This window comes from Zalophus californianus, chromosome 6 (genome assembly GCF_009762305.2).
Source record: "Zalophus californianus isolate mZalCal1 chromosome 6, mZalCal1.pri.v2, whole genome shotgun sequence".
NCBI classification, from domain to species: Eukaryota; Metazoa; Chordata; class Mammalia; order Carnivora; family Otariidae; genus Zalophus; species Zalophus californianus.
Window position 1 is genome coordinate 82,146,482 of NC_045600.1, and position 18,804 is coordinate 82,165,285.

General features: G+C 44.9%; 1 protein-coding gene across 3 annotated transcripts in view; it reads right to left on the reverse strand.

The window, feature by feature from the left end:
* The window catches only part of GPR176 (G protein-coupled receptor 176), a 118,887-nt gene extending 108,092 nt beyond the window's left edge, over nucleotides 1–10,795 (reverse strand). For 2 of the 3 annotated variants that reach the window (XM_027568698.1, XM_027568696.1), the window contains exon 1: nucleotides 10,598–10,712. Coding sequence is in view for 1 of the 3 variants with exons in the window: in XM_027568695.1 (XP_027424496.1) it covers nucleotides 10,598–10,769 (172 nt within the window). In the remaining 2 variants the exon portion in view is untranslated. Of the gene's footprint in view, nucleotides 1–10,597 lie in introns of all 3 variants that reach the window. The other variant, XM_027568695.1, reaches the window with a different exon arrangement.
* Between the last annotated feature and the right edge of the window lie 8,009 nt (nucleotides 10,796–18,804).

An 18,804-nucleotide genomic window follows, 5' to 3' on the forward strand; every position in this document is an offset into this window, starting at 1 on the left:
TGGATTCCACGACATCCCTGAACTAATTACTGAGGACAGGGAAATAGGATCCTGGGACCAGCAAGGCCCGGATCAGGGTGGAAGTGGGGCTCTGTCGAGCACTGTGAGGGACAGTCATGTAAGGAACCACATGAAGTACAAGGCAGCAGATACTAGTTTGATTCACTCAACGGTCATTCCATAATCTTTCAACCAGCTACTACCCTCTGCTATAAAGGCTGGAAAGCTAAAAATACTTTTCAGACAGCCTTACAGTTGTGGTGCAGGCTTATGATCTATATTCTGTCCAGAAGATGTTCCCAAGAAAGCCAGACATGATTTATGTGAGGTGGTAGCTGGGTGCAGTCATCAGATTCTTGTAAATACAAAAAAAGGGAAAAAAAAAAAAAAAGGAAGACATGTGCTTTGGCTCTAGATCCGGGCCATCTGTGCCCTAGGGTTCTAGAGTAATTCCTCACATCACTGGTAGTGTATGACAGACAACAGCTTCATGATTTCTGCTAGAACCAGGGGTATGACTGTGCATATTTCTTGAGTGTCCCTGGTTCCCAGACTCTCCGATAAATTCTGAAAGTAATCCAATACTCTGTAATAAATGTCCTTCTTCATAAAATGGCTACTTCGGTATAGAAGTAAAACACCTGACCCTGCTGCATTATGCAAAAACGTGCCCATTATGTCCCACCATGAGAAAGCAACACTTGCTCCCTGAGCCCCATTCCCCCCCCAAAAATAAAAACACCAGAAGACTCAGGATCTGGGCGCCAGGGTGGCTCATGACTTTCAGCTCAGGTCATGATCCCAGAGTCCTGGGATTGAGTCCCCATCAAGCTCCTTGCTGAGCAGGGAATCTGCCTTTCCCTCTGTTCATGCTCTCATGCTCTCTCAAATGAATAAATAAAAAAAATCTTAAAAAAAAAAAAAAAAGACTCGCTCCACTGTCTAGTTCCGGTCCACAAAATAAATGAAATCTTGAGACTTTCCTGTGACTCCTAATAAAAACAACTCTACTGATTTGCAACTTTATTGGCTTTTACAATTCTGGTATCTGAAGGCATGACACAATCTTTGAGGTTGTTAACACTCATGAGACAACTGCTTTTGTCTCATGGTAACTGTTAAATACGGTAATCTTGAGGTTGCCTTCTTCTAAATATCTGTTGTATATTTCTTTAATTTTTTAAATTTTTTTATTTGAGAGCGAGCGAGCACGAGAGAGAGGGGTGTGAGTCACAGGGAGTAGTAGACTCCGGGCTGAGCAGGGAGCCCCATGTAAGACTTGATTCCAGGACTCCGGGATCATGACCTGAGCTGAAGGCAGACATTTGGCAGAGCCACCCAGGTGCCCTCTGTTGTACATTTCAATTGGCAAAATCAGTCCTTCTAAAACCTGAACTCCTGGGGCGCCTGGGTGGCTCAGTCAGTTGAGCATCTGTCTTCGGGTCGTGATCCCAGTGTCCTGGGATGGAGCCCCAAATCGGGCTCCCTGCTTGGCGGGAGGCCTGCTTCTCCCTCTCCCACTCTCCCTGCTTGTGTTCCCTCTCTCCCTGTCTCTGTCAAATAAATAAAATCTTTTTAAAAAAATTAAAAATAAAACCTGAACTCCTTTGCAATTCATCTTTGCAAGTAAAATGTTTTTCTTTACTGACTGCTTCGGAAACTGTGTCTTCTTTTGACAACAGGCTGTTGTTTGCAACTAAAATCCCTGATAAATACTGGAAGGGAGGCTCACCCGTAGGTGTGCATGTCTTATAGAGGGAGGGCAGTGCTTTAGAGTAAAGGAATATGTTGAGAAGAAAAAAACAAGAAAAATAGAAAAATGCCCCTACGTTATTTCATTAAGGTTATTATGATTGAATGGAACAACGTGGTAGGTATACACCATAAAATCCAATGTCAATATAAGGTTAAAAGGAATATTCTTGACTGGTAGTTACCACACTGGCAGGTTAAGTCAAGGGTACGTGCATTGCCCAGGAAGCACCCATCTCCCATTAGCAAAACCTTCCTTGTTTGTCCCTGGTGAGTTTCCTAAACTACCCACATGCAGTCTTCCTAGATGAGGTGACCATTATTTGTAAATCAACACTGCATACAAAGTCACGTGTCCAGGCAGTAGGCATTGAATAAGCACTACTGGCAAAAACTTCATGATCACAGGCCAGCAACAGGCAGCCCCAAGAGGACACAGACAGGAAGTTTAAACTGGACACCCAATTCAGGGTAGCCATCAGCTCTGGAAGATATGGGGGAGAATGGAATAAGGAGAGCCATCAGAGGAGAGTCAAATGTACTTGAACATTTTATTTTTATACAAACATGACAAAATGTAAACATCTGTTATTTCTGAGTTCTGGGTTTATGATAATTAGTTAACATTTTTTCTGTATTTTTAAAAACCCTCAAAAGAAAAAAAGTCAGGTAGCCGGAGAGGCAGTTATGGGTTTCATGCTCTGCCCCTACCTCTATAATTTTGCCCCTCAGGGGGAAACTTTCATCAGAAATAATCAAAGAGAAAAAAAACTGAATTCCAAAACTTTTAATAAAACATTGTTAGTTTATTTGAAGTGCTAAGGTGCCTAGACATTTGTGGCTTAACGTGGAAGTTTTTTCAGAGTATCTCAGATTTGGTGAAGCAAGATTTCACTGTTAGCCAGAAAAAAACATTTCCCAGAACTCTTCAGAATCAAATGTGGCCACTAATCAAAATATTGTTTGAGTCCGGGTTGCCTGGCTGGCTCAGCTGGTAAAGCATGCAACTCTTAATTTCAGGGTTGTGGGTTCAGGCCGCACGATGGGTGTGGAGATTACTTAAAAATTAAAATCCTGGGGCGCCTGGGTGGCTCACTAGGGTAAGTATCTGCCTTCCACTCAGGTCATGATACCAGGGTCCTGGGATCCAGCCCCATGTGCGGCTCCTTGCTCAGCAGGGAGCCTGCTTCTCCCTCTCCCTCTGCCTGCCACTCCCCTTGCTTGTGCTCTCTCTCTCTGTCAAAGATACAAATAAAATCTTAAAAAAAAAAAAGAATTTAAAAAATAAAAGAAATACAAAACAATGGGCTGATCTTTAAATCTGTCTTCTTGCCCCGGTGGGCTCATTGCTGTTGGAACATCTGTAAAGGTGAAATTGTTGTAAATATTTCTGGAGTTAGTTTTTTTAGGTGACAAGAATTCCTGTTAGAAATAACATTAATGTCAGAGTTACAATAAAGCCAGATAATTAACACCCCAGAAATTACAAATGACTGAGCCTTAACATAGACAAGGTGTATTAGCACACATGAAAGGGACATAATTGCTACTCTAGGTGGAAGAAATCTAAGAAACCCAGAAAAAAGCAATTACCTGATTGTACTGCAAGTAAGTCTCTATTAATACATTAAATAGGTGATTCATCTCCATGCCTCTGGGAAAGTCTGTTTCCAGATTGTTTTTAAAGCAGATAAAGTAAATTACCAGTGGAGATAAAGATTCATTTTCCTTTTATTTATTCCTTGTCAAAGGTTTATGAAAATCCTTCAATGAACAATGGTGTCAGAAGTTTTCCCTGGATCAACAAGAGTGCCAAGACAATTCAATGGGGAAAGAAAAATATTTTCTTTTTTTTTTTTTTTTTTAAGAAAAATATTTTCAACAAATCATGATGAGACACTTGTATATCCACAGATAAAATAATTTAGGCCCCTAGTTCACACTATGTACAAAAATTAACATACATAGATCAAAGACCTAATTCTAAGAGCTAAAACTATAAATCTCTTAGAAGAAAATGTAAGAGTATATCTTTATGATCTTGAATTAGGCAATGGTTTCTCAGCTAGGATACCAAAAGCAGAGGCAGCAACAAAAAATTTTAGATAAATCAGACTTCATTAAAATTTAAAAACCTTTGTGGTTTTTAAAAAGGACACCAATAATAATATGAAAAGACAATCCACAGAATGGGAGAACATTTTTGTCAATCATGTATCAGTAAGAATCTGGTGTTCAGAATAATATTAAGAATGCTTACAACTTGGGGTGCCTGGGTGGCTCAGTCCATTAAGCGTCTGCCTTTGGCTCAGGTCATAATCCCAGCATCAGGCTCCTTGCTCGGTGGCGGGGGGGGGGGGGCTTCTCCCTCTTCTCCCTGCTCATGCTCTCTCTCAAATAAATAAAATCTTTTTTAAAAATGCAAATCAGGGGCGCCTGGGTGGCTCAGTCAGTTAAGCATCAGACTCTTGATTTCAACTCAGGTCATGATCTCATGGGTCATAAGATGCAGCCCCATGTCAGGCTCTGTGCTCAGTGGGGAGCCTGCTTCTCTCTCTCTCCCTCTCTGCCCCTCCCCCAGTTCATGCTCTCTCTCAAATATAAATGTATTTTTTTTAAAAACACAAATCAAAACTATAATGAGATACCATTTAATATCCACTAGCATGGCTGTAACAACAACAAAAAACAGTAACAAATGTTGGCAGAGATGTGGAGAAATTAGAACCTCTCTATACACTGCTGGTGGGAATGTAAAATGATGCAGCCATTTTGAAAAGCAGTCTGGCAACTCTTAAAAGAATAAACTTAGAGTTACCTTATGACCCAGAAATTTCACTCTTGCTATATACACAAGAGAATTAAAAACATTATGTCCGGGATGCCTGGGTGGCTCAGTCATTAAGCGTCTGCCTTCGGCTCAGGTCATGATCCCAGGTCCTAGGATCAAGCCCGCGTCGGGCTCCCTGCCCTGAGGGAAGCCTGCTTCTCCCTCTCCCACTCCCCCTGCTTCTGTTCCCTCTCTCGCTCTCTGTTAAATAAATAAAATCTTAAAAAAAGACAAAACAAAACATTATGTCCACCCAAAAACTACACAAATGCTCAGAGTAGGATTACTCACAATAGCCCAAAAGTGGAACAACTCAAATGTCCTTCAACTGATGAATGGATAAAGAAAAGGTGATATACCCATAAAATGGAATATTATTCCATAATAGAAGGGAATAAAAAATACGCTACAACACAGATGAACCTTGAAAACATTAAGCTATGTGAAAGAAGCCATTTACAAAGAACCACATATTATATGACTCCATTACATATGAAATATCCAGAACAAATCCACTGACACAAAAAGTAGATTAGTAGTTGCCTAGGGCTCAGGGTATTGAGGGGAAATGGCAAGCAACTACTAATGGGTACTTGGTTTCTTTTTGGGATGATAAAAAAAAGTTCTGGAATTCCATACTGGTAATCATTGCTTAGCTGTGAATATACTTAAAAACACTGAATTATATACTACATAATTGGGCGAATTGTGTAGTACAGGAATTTTATTTATCTCAATAAAGCTGTATCAGGTTTTCACAGAATATAATTTCCGGAAGAAATTAAAAAGTGGAAGGCTATATACTAAAGACCTAGTAATGAGAAGCACAGTATTAACAAAAGTGTTTCATTCAGAAGGAAATCAAATTTATTTTCTACACCTAACATACATTATAAAAGAATGGGGGAATGCACGTATCACCTGGAAATCAAAGACAATGTAAGAGAATTTGAGTCAATACAATAGGAGTCCACCTACATTGGCTGTAACTATTGACCTCACTATTTCAAACTTCTTAGGTCAATCCAAGACATCACATTCTTGATTTAGTCTACTTAGGTTTCCAGGCATACCTAAAAAGCAGGTAAAATAAGGCTGATGATATTACATTATTATTGGCTATAATTATGGTTAACTAAAAGTCATCCTGTATAATTATGACTCATAAGCACAAACTAGTATTAACACTATTTCCATCAAACATTTAGCTAAACGGGACACCTGGGTGGCTCAGTCGCTTAAAGCTTCTGCCTTTGGCTTAGGTCATGATCCCAGGGTCCTGGGATCCAGCCCCATGTCAGTCTCCTGGTTCAGCAGGGAGCCTGCTTCTCCCTCTCCCACCTGCTTGTGCTGTCTCATGCACACTCTCTCTAATAAATATAAATCTTTAAAAAAAGAATCATGAGCAAAAATGGTGTTTATCCATATCATCTGTCAGATCAATTCAGTAAGACAGTTCCCCACATGAATACTTCAATAACCACACCTCAAGGAATCAGGCCACAGACAAGACGGACCTTTACTTAGGGTCATCAATTTCATACAATAGTGAGTGAGGAAAAGGTGAGGAAAGATATGTAATTTGTTGGCTATTGTCCACAATGCTCATTTTCTTAAATAAGGAGCAAGTTCATTTACAAAAACCTCCTAAATGCCTCCAATGGTAACAAGCACAGATGACAGGCAATTTATGTAGGGGGCGGGGGGAGCCTAGAGGTAACAGGCTTCCTAACAGCCACTGACCTTTGTCAAGTGAAAGCACCAGAGAGGGGACTAGCTTTCCATGCACTTGCATTGCGAATCCCAAAGGACTAGGAAAAAGGGAGAGAAGATCAACTCTGAGGCATTAGATCCAAAGCACTTATTGGAAATAGTGATTCCAAATCTTTTTTGAGTCTTCGATTTTACACTGTTCACCATTAAAAGTGTTGTGCCATATATTTACCAAAGAGAAACCTAATTTGACTCCTTCAGGGAACCTGGGTAGCTCAGTCGGTTAAGCATTCGCCTTGAGCTCAGGATATGATCCCAGGGTCCTGGGATGGAGGCCCGAATCTGGCTCCCTGCTCAGCGGGAACCCTGCTTCTCCCTCTACCTCTGCCTGCTGCTCCCCATTTGTGCTGTTAAATAAAAAAAAAATCTTAATAAAAATATAAATTTGACTCTTTCAAGACCTGGAGCATATCTTCAGATATCCCAAGATGTTGCATAAAGAAGGCTGAGAGGGGAGCCTGGGTAGATCAGTCAGTTGAGGGTCTGCCTTTGGCTTGGGTCATGGTCCTGGAGTCCTGGGATAGAACCCCCCCCCCCCAGTGTTGGGCTTCCTGCTCAGCGGGGAGTCTGCGTCTCCCTCTCACTCTCCCTCCGTGCTCTCTCAAATAAGCAAATAAAATCTTTAAGAAAAAAAATTTTTAAAAGGCTGAGATACTCTTGTTTACACAAAGCCTCAAAAGGCATTATTTGAAGAGTATTATATATAATTCGAGAGTTCATTCTGAAAGCAATTAATGTTCCCTATGGCTAGATTATAGTTATCCCAAGTTGACTTTTTTCTTCATACAGGGCACTAAAAGTTTCCAAAGAGACTGTAAAACAACAATAGTACAAAGGAATTATTTTCACCTAACAGTGGGCCTTTGAAAATTCTAATGAAAAAAATCTATTGGGCGCCTGGGTGGCTCAGATGGTTAAGAGTCTGCCTTCGGCTCAGGTCATGATCCCAGGGCTCTGGGATCGAGTCCCGCATCCGGCTCCCTGCTCCTTGAGAGCCTGCTTCTCCCTCTGCCCCTCTCTCTCTCTTTCATGAATAAAAAAAAAAAAAAAAATCTATTTAGTGGGTGCCTGGGTGGCTCAGTAGGTTAAGCGACGGCCTTCGGCTCATGATCCTGGAGTCCCGGGATCGAGTCCCACATCGGGCTCCCTGCTCAGCAGGGAGGAGTCTGCTTCTCCCTCTGACCCTCTTCCCTCTCGTGCTATCTCTCATTCTCTAATAAATAAATAAAATCTTTTAAAAAAAAAGAAAAATCTATTTAGGCAATCTAGGAAGTTTGAGTTTGTTTAAAGGGAAAAAAATAGGGCACCTGGGTGGCTCAGTCGTTAAGCGTCTGCCTTCGGCTCAGGTCATGATCTCAGGGTCCTGGGATCGAGTCCCACATCGGGCTCCTTGCTCCGCAGGAAGCCTGCTTCTCCCTCTCCCACTCCCCCTGCTTGTGTTCCTGCTCTCGCTGTCTCTCTCTCTCTGTCAAATAAATAAATAAAATCTTTTAAAAAAATAAATAATAAAGGGAAAAAAATAAAAACTCATTTGTCTATGTTTGCAGATAGGAGAAACAAGTAGATTAAATCAGCATCACATGCTATTCTAGATACTATTCCATTCTCCACTTAACTTTTCCGCCTTAAAGGTTCTTCCATAAAAAATGTTTTTCTTTCATTCCTAATCTGTGAGTTTTCGGGGGGGAGGGGGGACTTTCATGAAACTATGCTTCCCAAGTTTACTTGTCTTGCAACTGACTACTTCACTTTGCAACTTAAGCTCTGAGCCTCAGCTGGCATCACCAGGAGGATTCAATTACACTGATATGTTTATACAGGTGAAATCCTCAAAAACAATCAAGAATACCAGTTAAGTAAGTACACAAGGCTATGTTATGATTCAGCTAAAATTTTGAGGAAAAAAAATAAAAAAAAATTTTTAAGGAAACCTGAAATGCCTTTCCTTTTGAAGACTGACTTTGAGTAGAGAGGAGCATATGGAAAGGGACAAGCCTACTCTGCACTGAGTGAGCTCGAGCCCAGGACCCTGAGGTCATGACCTGAGCAGGAATCAGGAATCAGACCCTTAACTGACAGCCACCCAGGCACTCCATGCTGTCTTTCCTTTTGCCCAAGTTCTCTGACTTTTGATTTCATGAAATTTAACCATATTTATACTTCTTCTGAAAAGAAAAAGGAGCAAATGGAATTCTCTCTTAGGAGGGCCAAGTAACGTGGAAGGGAGAAAATAAAGTCCTCCTTCACCAAGCCAGGCATAACTAACAATAAAAAGGAAAATCAGTCTCCTCTTGGGAGAAATCCCCAAAAACAGTTCTTGCCTATCAATTAAATCGCTGTGGGGAAAAAAAGAGTTGAAGTAAAGGCAGATTGGGGCGCCTGGGTGGCTCACTCGTTAAGCGTCTTCTTCTGGCTCAGGTCATGGTCCCCAGGTCCTGGGATCAAGTCCCACATTGGGAATCCTAGCTCAGCAGGGAGTCTGCTTCTCAATCTACGCTTCCCCCCTGTTCGTGCTCTCTCAAATAAAAAAAAATCTTTTTAAAAATTAAATAAAAATTAAAAAAAGAAGACTCTATACCCACCAACACAGGACTTTGACTCACCACCCTGATACCAAGACCTGAGCTGAGATCAAGAGTCAGACACTTAACCGACTGAGTCACCTGGACACCTCTATCTAGCAATTCTTGAATCCACTGTAATTAACAGAAGAGATGGTACACTGGAAATAGAACTAACATTAAGTGTGCACTATTTGCTATGCCTTTTACATACATGCTCTGTTTTCTGTTTCAACAGTACTCAAAATTTTGGAGTCAAACTCTGGGAAAATTTCTCCCATCATCATCTTTCTTCATTGTTACGAGTTCCCAATGGGGAACACAAAACAAATATATGTATGTAAAACCCTGCAGAAATAAAAATGCTGCCACTTCTCCTCTCCCCGATAATCTACACTTTAAGTAAATGTGACAACACTAGACTTTTAACTCCTAATAATCTACAATTCATTGTGCATGGTACCTGGTAGGTGTTCAATGTTTGTTGTTAAATGAATACTGAAAATATCTGATACACAAGCATTTTTTTGTCAATGTGCATTTATCATTCTACTCATTAAAAACACATCTTAACACACACAGCCACACTGATATCTACTCCTGAAAATGCCCTCGTGACAAGAAGTGGAAAATCAGTATGATACAGTGGAACAGGATGATGACAATTAGAGAAATTATGAAGGGAAATTTCAAACATTTAAAATTTTTCCAGTCTTCTTGATGTCACTTATATTGATTTCCATGGAAATTGACAGATGTCTGCAAAAAATCTATTCCTACTTCGAAACTTTAGGACTGCTCCTGACCACAATATCACACATAATCATATCCATTTAAATGCCATATCAGAAAATTTACATTTGAAGGGAAGTCACTTATTTACAAGTAATATGCAACATGTTCAACTAACCTCAACAGAAATGAATATTATCATTTATCATTTAAAGAGTACCTATCAGAAATACAGGTAATTCTCATGCTAGTGGACAAACGTTTTTACTAACCACTCATTTCAGTTCGTTGAACAAGAATACCTAAATGTGCGTATTTTGTACTTCAGACAAAATATAGGTAGAGAAATATGCTGGGATTTGTTTTGTTTACGGTTTCTAAAAATATCAGAAGCACTATAGTGTTTAACTCCACGGAATTGGTTTACCAGCAAGCAGGTCGGTGTTCCGAAGAAGCAAGCCATAAAATATGTGCAAAATAAGGGTCTTTCAAAATAATTTTTTATATAGGGAATAGACGGGGGTGCAAAACACATCAGTCACCAGTAACAAAACAGAATCTTTGTCCCTCGCTATTTGTAAACAGGAGCTCGGGGCCAGCGCTCCGACCTGGCACCCAGGAGGTGAGGAATGATTGTTGGGCAGGGTTGCGCCCATCACGAAGCGTTCCGCAAGGGCTGCCCGGGAGGCGGACCTCCTCCTATACCGGGCATGGTCCTCGGACCGAGACAAAGCCCTACGAGAACTCTTCTGCTTCCCGCTTGGGGGCTGGAGTCAACCGTCCCTGCTTAACTTCCCTGCAGTTATCCCCGCATTCTTAAACCCCACTATCTACACTCTGCCGGGCACCCCGAATCCACCGCGGCTCCGGCGGCCCTCGATCCCGTGCCCCCTCCGAGCCTGTGCGCTCGGGGAAGCCCACCCGGGCGGCGCCCCCGTAGGCGGCTTACCGAGCAGCGAGCCTATGAAGATGACGACCTGCACGGTGGTGGTGAACTGGCGGTACAGCTGAGCCTCGCCGAACTCCCCGAGCGCGCTGCGGTTGGCGCTCCCAGCCTCCGCGCCCGACGCGTTGCGCGGCTCGCTGGCGTTTCGGGAGATCCAGCTGCCGTTGTGCCCCATGACGAGGAAGGGGTTCCTGCTCCACTCGTCGCCTGCCCGTCCGCCCACCACGGAGCCCCGCCTGGGTCGCCCCTGCCCCGGGTGCGGTGGAACGCGCGGGCGCCTGGTGGAGTCCTGGAGAACCCGGGGCAGCCGCGGGTCCCCTCACCTCTCCACATCGCCAGCCCCGGCGCCTGGGAGGCGGGGAGGGAGGAGGGCGAGGCTGCGCCCCAAGCCGGTTCCCTCCTGGGTCCCCGTCAGCAGCCACATGGAGGCGGCACGGTCAGAGCCGGCTGAGCTGCGTCCTTGCCTCCTCCCGGGTAGTCAGCGCGGCCAAGCCCACTCGGCAGAGATGGAAACACAGGAGGCATCTGATAGTCAAGGAGGGCGCTCCCCGCTCCCGCCGCCCTCTTCAACCTCTGCTCCTTCCACCCCCCGAGGGCCGGGCCATCCCTCTCAACCCCTCTCCTCAGAAGGACGAGAACATTTGGCTGATCAATCCTGCTGGTTCTGAGGGGCTGGATGGCGATGGGAAACCTGTGAAATGCCCAAGCCAAGTGACCAGAGCTCCGAGGGGACCCAGAGTGCCCGACGGCACCTACGGTCTGGGCGGAATGCCCTGAATCTCCCAACAGCCTCGCCCTCACGCGCCCGGCCGTCCCCCAGGACACCCGCGCGCTCTCCTCTGGCCCAGCCCCTAGTCCGGGACTCCGACCTCCCGCCTCGGTGTCAACGGCAGAGACACCGTTCTGGAGCCCCTTTGCCTCTGCACGGCCTAGCGCCCCCTTTCCTGGCCCTGCTCCCGCCTTTGCTCCGGGGAGAGACGCTCGCGGACGCGCCGGGACAAGGGAGAACACCCCTACAGGAGCAGACCCCGATCTGCGCACCGCCGGACTCCCCGCGCGCTCCAGGAGCAGGGGAAGGGAGCGCAGCCCGCGGACGGGGTGGGGGCGGTCACGTGATGCGCGGGGCTCCGCCCCCCACGCCGAGGGGGCCGAGGGGGCCGAGGGGATGGCGCCATGTTGGCCCTTCCAAGCGTGACTGCCAATCCTGGAGCGTGGGAGGCGCGGGGGGTCTTGATTCGGCTGCAGTGGATGCATTCAAAGCGCTTCCCCGGCTTCACTTTATTTACTCCTGTGGTTACTACCCCTTATCCCTTCAGCAGGGGCTGCCCGAGAGGCTTATAATTACACTACAATGTCACCTGGGCAGGTATCCCAGTTTTTGGCCCCTCAGTGACGCCTTGGGTGTAGCTGACTATGAAAGATAAAATTTAGGAATACCATGCACGGTTTCCTGGACCTTTTTACTGAGTCTCATTTCTAAAAGGTACACAGTACAGCCCAAGTCTGGTGCAATCCGAAGAATGAATACTTGGGGAGGGAGCAACTTCCTGCCAGCTGATGCAAAAAGTTGGGAAGCTGGGATAACCAAGTGAACAAGAAACAGTGAAGAGTACCTGAGTAGTAAAAGGAACGTGCACTGCATCCAGAGAAAGGATCAGGAGAAAAGGAGAAATGAGAGGAAAAGACAACTAAACATGAGCTGTTTTGAAGTTTTGGAAACTGGTTTCTTTTTAATTAGTGAAGGAGTTGGTAGAAGGCTTTAACGTATTGACTGATGGCATTAGGTCCCTGAATACTAACTCTTAAGAATTGAGTAGAATTACAGAATTTCTTGGGGCACCTGGTTGGCCCAGTCAGTAGGGCTTCATCTTGAGCTTATGAGTTCCAGCCCCATGTTGGGTGTGGAGATTACAAAAAAAAAAAAAATTTACCAAAATTCTTGGTGGTCCCAAGGCTGATCCTGCTACAATGTGACTATTTCACTTACAGTGTACAAGACATGAAGTCTTTAAAGAGGAAAAAGTCCTCCGTGTCTTGTACATTATTGGGTTTCACAATATCTGCACGTAATAATCCTCCATGTAAGCAGTTAACTTTAAACATTTCAGAGGCCATAAAAAGAGGAGAGGCAAAAATGATGTAGTTTTGGAATGTTGGTGGTGTTGGGGTACAGAGCCCACCCCGCCAAGAATTCTTAAGATGGCTTCTGTGCAAAAAGGTGGTTTTATGGGGCGCCTGGGTGGCTCAGTTGGTTAAGCGACTGCCTTCGGCTCAGGTCATGATCCTGGAGTCCCGGGATCGAGTCCCACATCGGGCTTCCTGCTCAGCGGGGAGTCTGCTTCTCCCTCTGACCCTCTTCCCTCTCGTGCTATCTCTCATTCTCTCTCTCAAATAAATAAATAAAATCTTTAAAAAAAAAAAAAAGAAAAATGACTAAATTTCCTTACTACCTACAGCCCATTGACAAGTCCTTGAAACAGGCTGAGTGACATTCTGACTTTGCTAAGGGTAAAAGGCAATCCTAGCCTGACCCCTCCCTAGAATCCTGTAAGTCTACTTTAACATATAAAAATTCCTTTAAAAATTTCCTTTATCTCTAAACCCCCCAAGATACATGTTGGCAATCACCCCCCAGGCATATGGCCCCCGATATACATCTGAAAGGTCTCATGACTAACGTTTTATTAGGCGGTAATAAATGACATTTTCCCAATAATTAGCTAGCCCCCTCAAGGTCCTGGAAAACTTGCTTCCAAATTCCTTAGAGACTTAGGCTATCCCTAACCCCCTCCCAACTTGAAAGTATATAATGGTCCACCCCATATGACCCCGGTACAGCTCTTTCTGCCCCGCGGTCCTGTCCCCGCGCTTTATTATTTTTTTTAATATGGTGGTTTTAGATTTTATTTATTTATTTGACAGAGAGAGACAGCGAGAGAGGGAACACAAGCAGGGGGAGTGGGAGAGGGAGAAGCAGGCTTCCCGCGGAGCAAGGAGCCTGATGCAGGGCTTGATCCCAGAACTCCGGGATCGTGACCTGAGCTGAAGGCAGACGCTAACGACTGAGCCACCCAGGCACCCCGTGTCCCCGTGCTTTAATAAAACCACCTTTTTGCAACAAAAATGTCTCAAGAATTCTTTCTTGGCTGTCAGCTTCGAACCCTAAGGTTCTTTCCTACATCAGGAACTACACCAGGTGAGTTGTCCCACAAAGGAAACTTTATTTGCAGTAAGTAAGGAGATCATGAGGAATAACTTCCAAAGCCATGACTCCCAAGCAAGGAAGAGTGGGTTCCTTTTATCTAGGGTTAGGATGAATATTTAGATAAGGGAGCCTTAGTGTTATACGTAGAGGTGGGCGTAAGATCTCACATGCGCCTTAAGGAAACATACCTATAGGGGCGCCTGGGTGGCTCAGATGGTTAAGCGTCTGCCTTTGGCTCAGATCATGATCCCAGGGTCCTGGGATCGAGCCCTGCATCGGGCTCCCTGCTTGGCGGGAAACCTGCTTCTCCCTCTCCCACTGCCCCTGCTTGTGTTCCCTCTCTCACTGTGTCTCTCTGTGTCAAATAAAATCTTTAAAAAAAAAAAAAAAGAATTAACTTGAAGGATGCCTGGGTGGCTCAGTTGGTTGAGTTGGGTGGCTCAATTTGGGCTCAGGTCATGATCTCAAGGTCCTGAGATTGAGTCCCGCATCGGTTCTGCGCTTGGCGAGGAGTCTGCTTGTGCCTCTCCTTCTGCTCCTTCTCTCTCTCTCTCTAATAAATAATCTGAAAGGAAGGGAGAAAGAAAAGAAAAAGAGAAAGAAAGAGAGAAGGAAAGAAATTGGGGCATCTGGCGGGCTCAGTCAGTGGAGCATGTGACTCTTGATCTTGGGGTTGTAAATTTGAGCCTCACATTGGGTGTAGATGATGAGGGAGCAGAAGGTAAACTGAGGACAAAGCATAAGCTGACACCCCACAACCACCCCCCCTCCTCCACGCCCTCACCCCACTCCTGGGTGGGATAGGTGAGACATTCCTCCAGGAAATTCCCAAGGGTCTTAATGTTAATACTTTGCTAGAGGGAAAAACAACTTTAGCTTGCCAATAGCCCAGCCTCCAGTATCTTCTTTAGCATGTGAGTCTTCTTTAGCATATAAAATCCTTTTGGACATCTCCCTTTTTCCTTACCTCCCCCAACTCCCAAGTTTATCATCAGCCATTCCTTACAACCCCAGTGCCATAGCTCTTTCTGCCCAGGGGTTCTGTTCCCATGCTTTAGTAAAATCACCTTTTTGTACCAAAGCCATCTCAAGAATTCTTTCTTGGCCATGGGCTCTGGACCTCACTAACATTCCAAAACTACATCATAGAGATTACTTAAAAATAAACTCAGGTGCCCTGAGTATGGCTGTGTGCTAAGAACTTTTTGAAGCGGAAGAGCTAGGTCCTTGTCTCATGGAGTCGAAGAATCAATCTCACAAAGGAGAGTGAGCAGAGCGATAGAAATTTATTAAGTAGGGGCACCTGGTTGGCTCAGTCGGTTAAGCGTCTGCCTTCGGCTCAGGTCATGATCCCAGGGTCCTGGGATCGAGCCCCACATCGGGCTCCCTGCTCACAGAGAGCCTGCTTCTCCCTCTCCCTCTGCCGCTCCCCCTGCTTGTGTGCGTTCTCTCTCTGTGTCAAAATCTTAAAAAAAAAAAAAAATTATTAAGCAAGCATACAGAGAAAAAGTCTCAGGAGTGAGGGGGTTCTGGACAGGGTTGCCAACGTGAGCCTCCACTGGTAGTCTTTTATTTAGAACTGACCACGGAGCTTATGTCCTTATCAGTCTTGTGATATCTTCGCTGGAGTAAGGACTGGTGATAACATCTTTCATGGCTTACTTCTTTTTTTAGGGTCTGGTTATTCTTTGTTAGTCACAGGTGACCATGATAAAAAAGATACACACACACACAGACCTAGGGCAGGGTGGTCTGGTTTGTTCCCTTATCTCTGGTTTTCATACATCCCCGCATTTTTGGGATTTCTGTGAGCCTGATCGCAGAGCCCCTTATCTATATCTCCCTACCTAGATCCGCCTGTCCCTTACTCATTTTCACCAAGTACAGGATAATTTGATTGATACGATATAAGAGATTGGATAAGATTTAAATATATGTTAAGTGTCTATGGTAGTGTTATTTATACTTGTCTGGTCATTGCAAACTTAGTAGACTAAAAAACAATAATCATTTATTTTGCTCACAGATAGGCAATTTGGTCAAGGCTCAATGGCACAGCTTGTCTGCACCACATGACATAAGCTGGGGCAGCTCAAAATCAAGGCCAGGGCCTGGAATCTGAAGTCTTGTTCATTCACATGTCTGGCAGTTGATCCTAGACTTCAGCTGGGACTGTGAGCTGGAATACCTTTAGGTGGCCCTCCATGTGGAGGCTTCCTCACTGCCTGGCAGCTATGTTCCAAAAGTGAGCACTCCCAAGAAATTTCCAAGAGGACAAGGTGTAGCTGGGGCACAGGGGTACAAGAGCACCTGGCTCCAGGGCTCCCAAACAAACAAGGTTCGCCCACTCGCCACTCACCAAATCCTAAGGCAGAGAAATGAGTGGTGGTGAACCAAGAAAGGAATTTTTTTCAGTGAAGGCAACACTAGGTATGTGCAGGTGGACAGTGAAGGTCAGGTCAATCATTGCCTTGAAATCAATCACCAGCAGGGTCATGCTGGCTCAGGGCAGTCCTTATTGCTTGAGGGGGTAGTTTCAGTTTCTGTCAGGGGATGCTCTGCCCATAGGGTCCTTTGCCTGAGTGAAGAAATAAGCTCTGAAAGGAGAACCTATTTAGAAAGTTTGACGTCAACATGGGGGTAGTTGAAGTGGAGCAGTTATATTGACTTCCATGGCCTAATCTCAGAAGTCACATAGGATCATTTCAACTATTTGTTGAAGCAGTCCAAAAAAAAACATCACATTTATGGGGAAAGTACATAGACTACTAAATGGGTGAAGTGACAGTTATATTGTAAGGAGAGCATGTGGAATGAGAGATATTATAGTCATTTAAGGAAAATAAAATCTGCTATAATGCCATTTTACTTTTGTCCAAAAGAAAAAGAAAAAAAAACTCCACCAAAGGCCCCATTTTAGATCCTTTTTTCCTGGAATTAAACCTGAAAAGGTGGGGGAAAAAATTAAGGGGCACCTAGGTGGCTCAGTCGGTTAAATGTCTGCCTTCAGCTCAGGTCATGATCCTGGAGCCCAGCCCTATGTTGGGCTCCCTGCCCCTCCCTGTCCCTCTGCCTGCCACTCCACCTGCTTGTGCTTTGTCTGTCAAATAAAGAAATAAAATCTTAAAAAAAAAAATTAATTGGAGTCTGCTCCAGTTACTTACCATGTATAGGTGTTATGTGTTTATGAGCTGGTCAATATTAATACCAGACAACAATCAGGTACACAGCCATAGCTGAAGGCAGGTGGTAGGACTACCAACCTACATTTATGTGCTAGCTAATTAAAAAAAAAAAAATTTTTTTTAAGATTTTATTTATCCGATAGTGACAGACACAGTGAAAGAGGGAACACAAGCAGGGGGAGTGGGAGAGGGAGAAGCAGGCTTCCCGCTGAGCAGGGAGCCCGATGCGGGGCTCAATCCCAGGACCCTGGGATCATGACCTGAGCCGAAGGCAGATGCTTAATGACTGAGCCACCCAGGCCCCCCTATACTAGCTAATTTTTACCCCAAAATTTCTGGAACTACAGTAAAAGGTAATGATGATGCAGGCTGGCTGAGTCTGAGAACCCAGAGGGATTCCCACAGGACCAGCCAGGAGGATCCTTGGCTTCGTGCGGGATGGAAATCAAACACAAGGGGAGAGGAATTGAGAGCAGAGTTTATTGAAGATATATAGAGAGAAGATACAAGTAGAATTTCTGGGAGACTCCCGAAGAGAGAGAGAGTCTTGTCTTTGATTGGGGTCTTTTTTGTTGTTGTTGTTGTTGTTGTTTTTTTAAGATTTTTTTTTATTTACTTATTGAGAGAGAGAATGGTAGAGAGAGAGCATAAGAGGGAAAGGGTCAGAGGGAGAAGCAGACTCCCCACTGAGCAGGGAGCCCGATGTGGGACTCGGTCCCGGGACTCCAGGATCATGACCTGAGCCGAAGGCAGCTGCCCAACCGAGCCACCCAGGCGCCCTGTTTTTGTTTTTTAATTAAGAATGGTGGTCGGCTGTATGTATCCTCCCAGCCATACCAGGCCCTGGGCAAAACAAGGATGAGTGCTCAAGTGTCCTCCATAAGTCACTTATGCCCTGGGTGCCTGGGTGGCTCAGTCATTAAGCGTCTGCCTTCGGCTTGGGTCATGATCCGGGGGTCCTGGGATCAAGTCCCGCATCAGGCTCCCTGCTCAGCGGGAAGCCTGCTTCTCCCTCGGCCACTTCCCCTGCTTGTGTTCCTGCTCTTGCTCTGTCTCTCTTCATCAAAAAAATAAATAAAATCTTAAAAAAAAAAAAAAAGTTACTTATGCCCTGGAGCTAGGGGTATTGGCATCAAGGTGTAAGGAAACAGTGGTCTTGGAAAACTTTCATGATGACCTCACCCAGTCACCTTAGATGCTTTCTATTGTGCTGGAAGTCTCCAAAGTAATCATTAACTCCTTGACCTTTACAAGGAGGAAATACAGTAAGGCATTGTGTGAGGCGGGGTGCAGGTCCTACTGAGAATAGAGGCAGCAAGGGGCACCTGGGTGGTGCAGTCTGTTGGGCGTCTGACTCCTGGTGTTAGCTCAGGTTGTGATCACAGCATCATGTGAGTCTGCTTAGGGTTCTCGCTCCCTCTCTCTTTGCCTGCCCACCCCCACCCCTCACCCCACTTCCCCACCCCAACCCTGCTCATGCATGCTCTCTCTTAAATAAATAATTCTAAAAAACAAAAGGCAGGGGCGCCTGGGTGGCTCTGTCGAGCATCTGCATTCTGCTTGGATCATGATCCCAGGGTCCTGGGGTGGAGCCCCACGTTGGGCTCCCTGCTCAGCAGGAAGCCTGCTTCTCCCTCTCCCTGTTGTTCCTGCTTTCTCTCTCTCTCAAATAAATAAATAACATCTTTAAAAAAAAAGAGTAGAGGTAGCAAAAAAAAGCAGCCTTTTATGGGGTCCTTCAGTTTCCCTGTCTCAATGGGAAATGGAGTAGAAAATAAGCAACCTCTGGCTCTTAGAAAATGCTGTTACAAGTAACATTT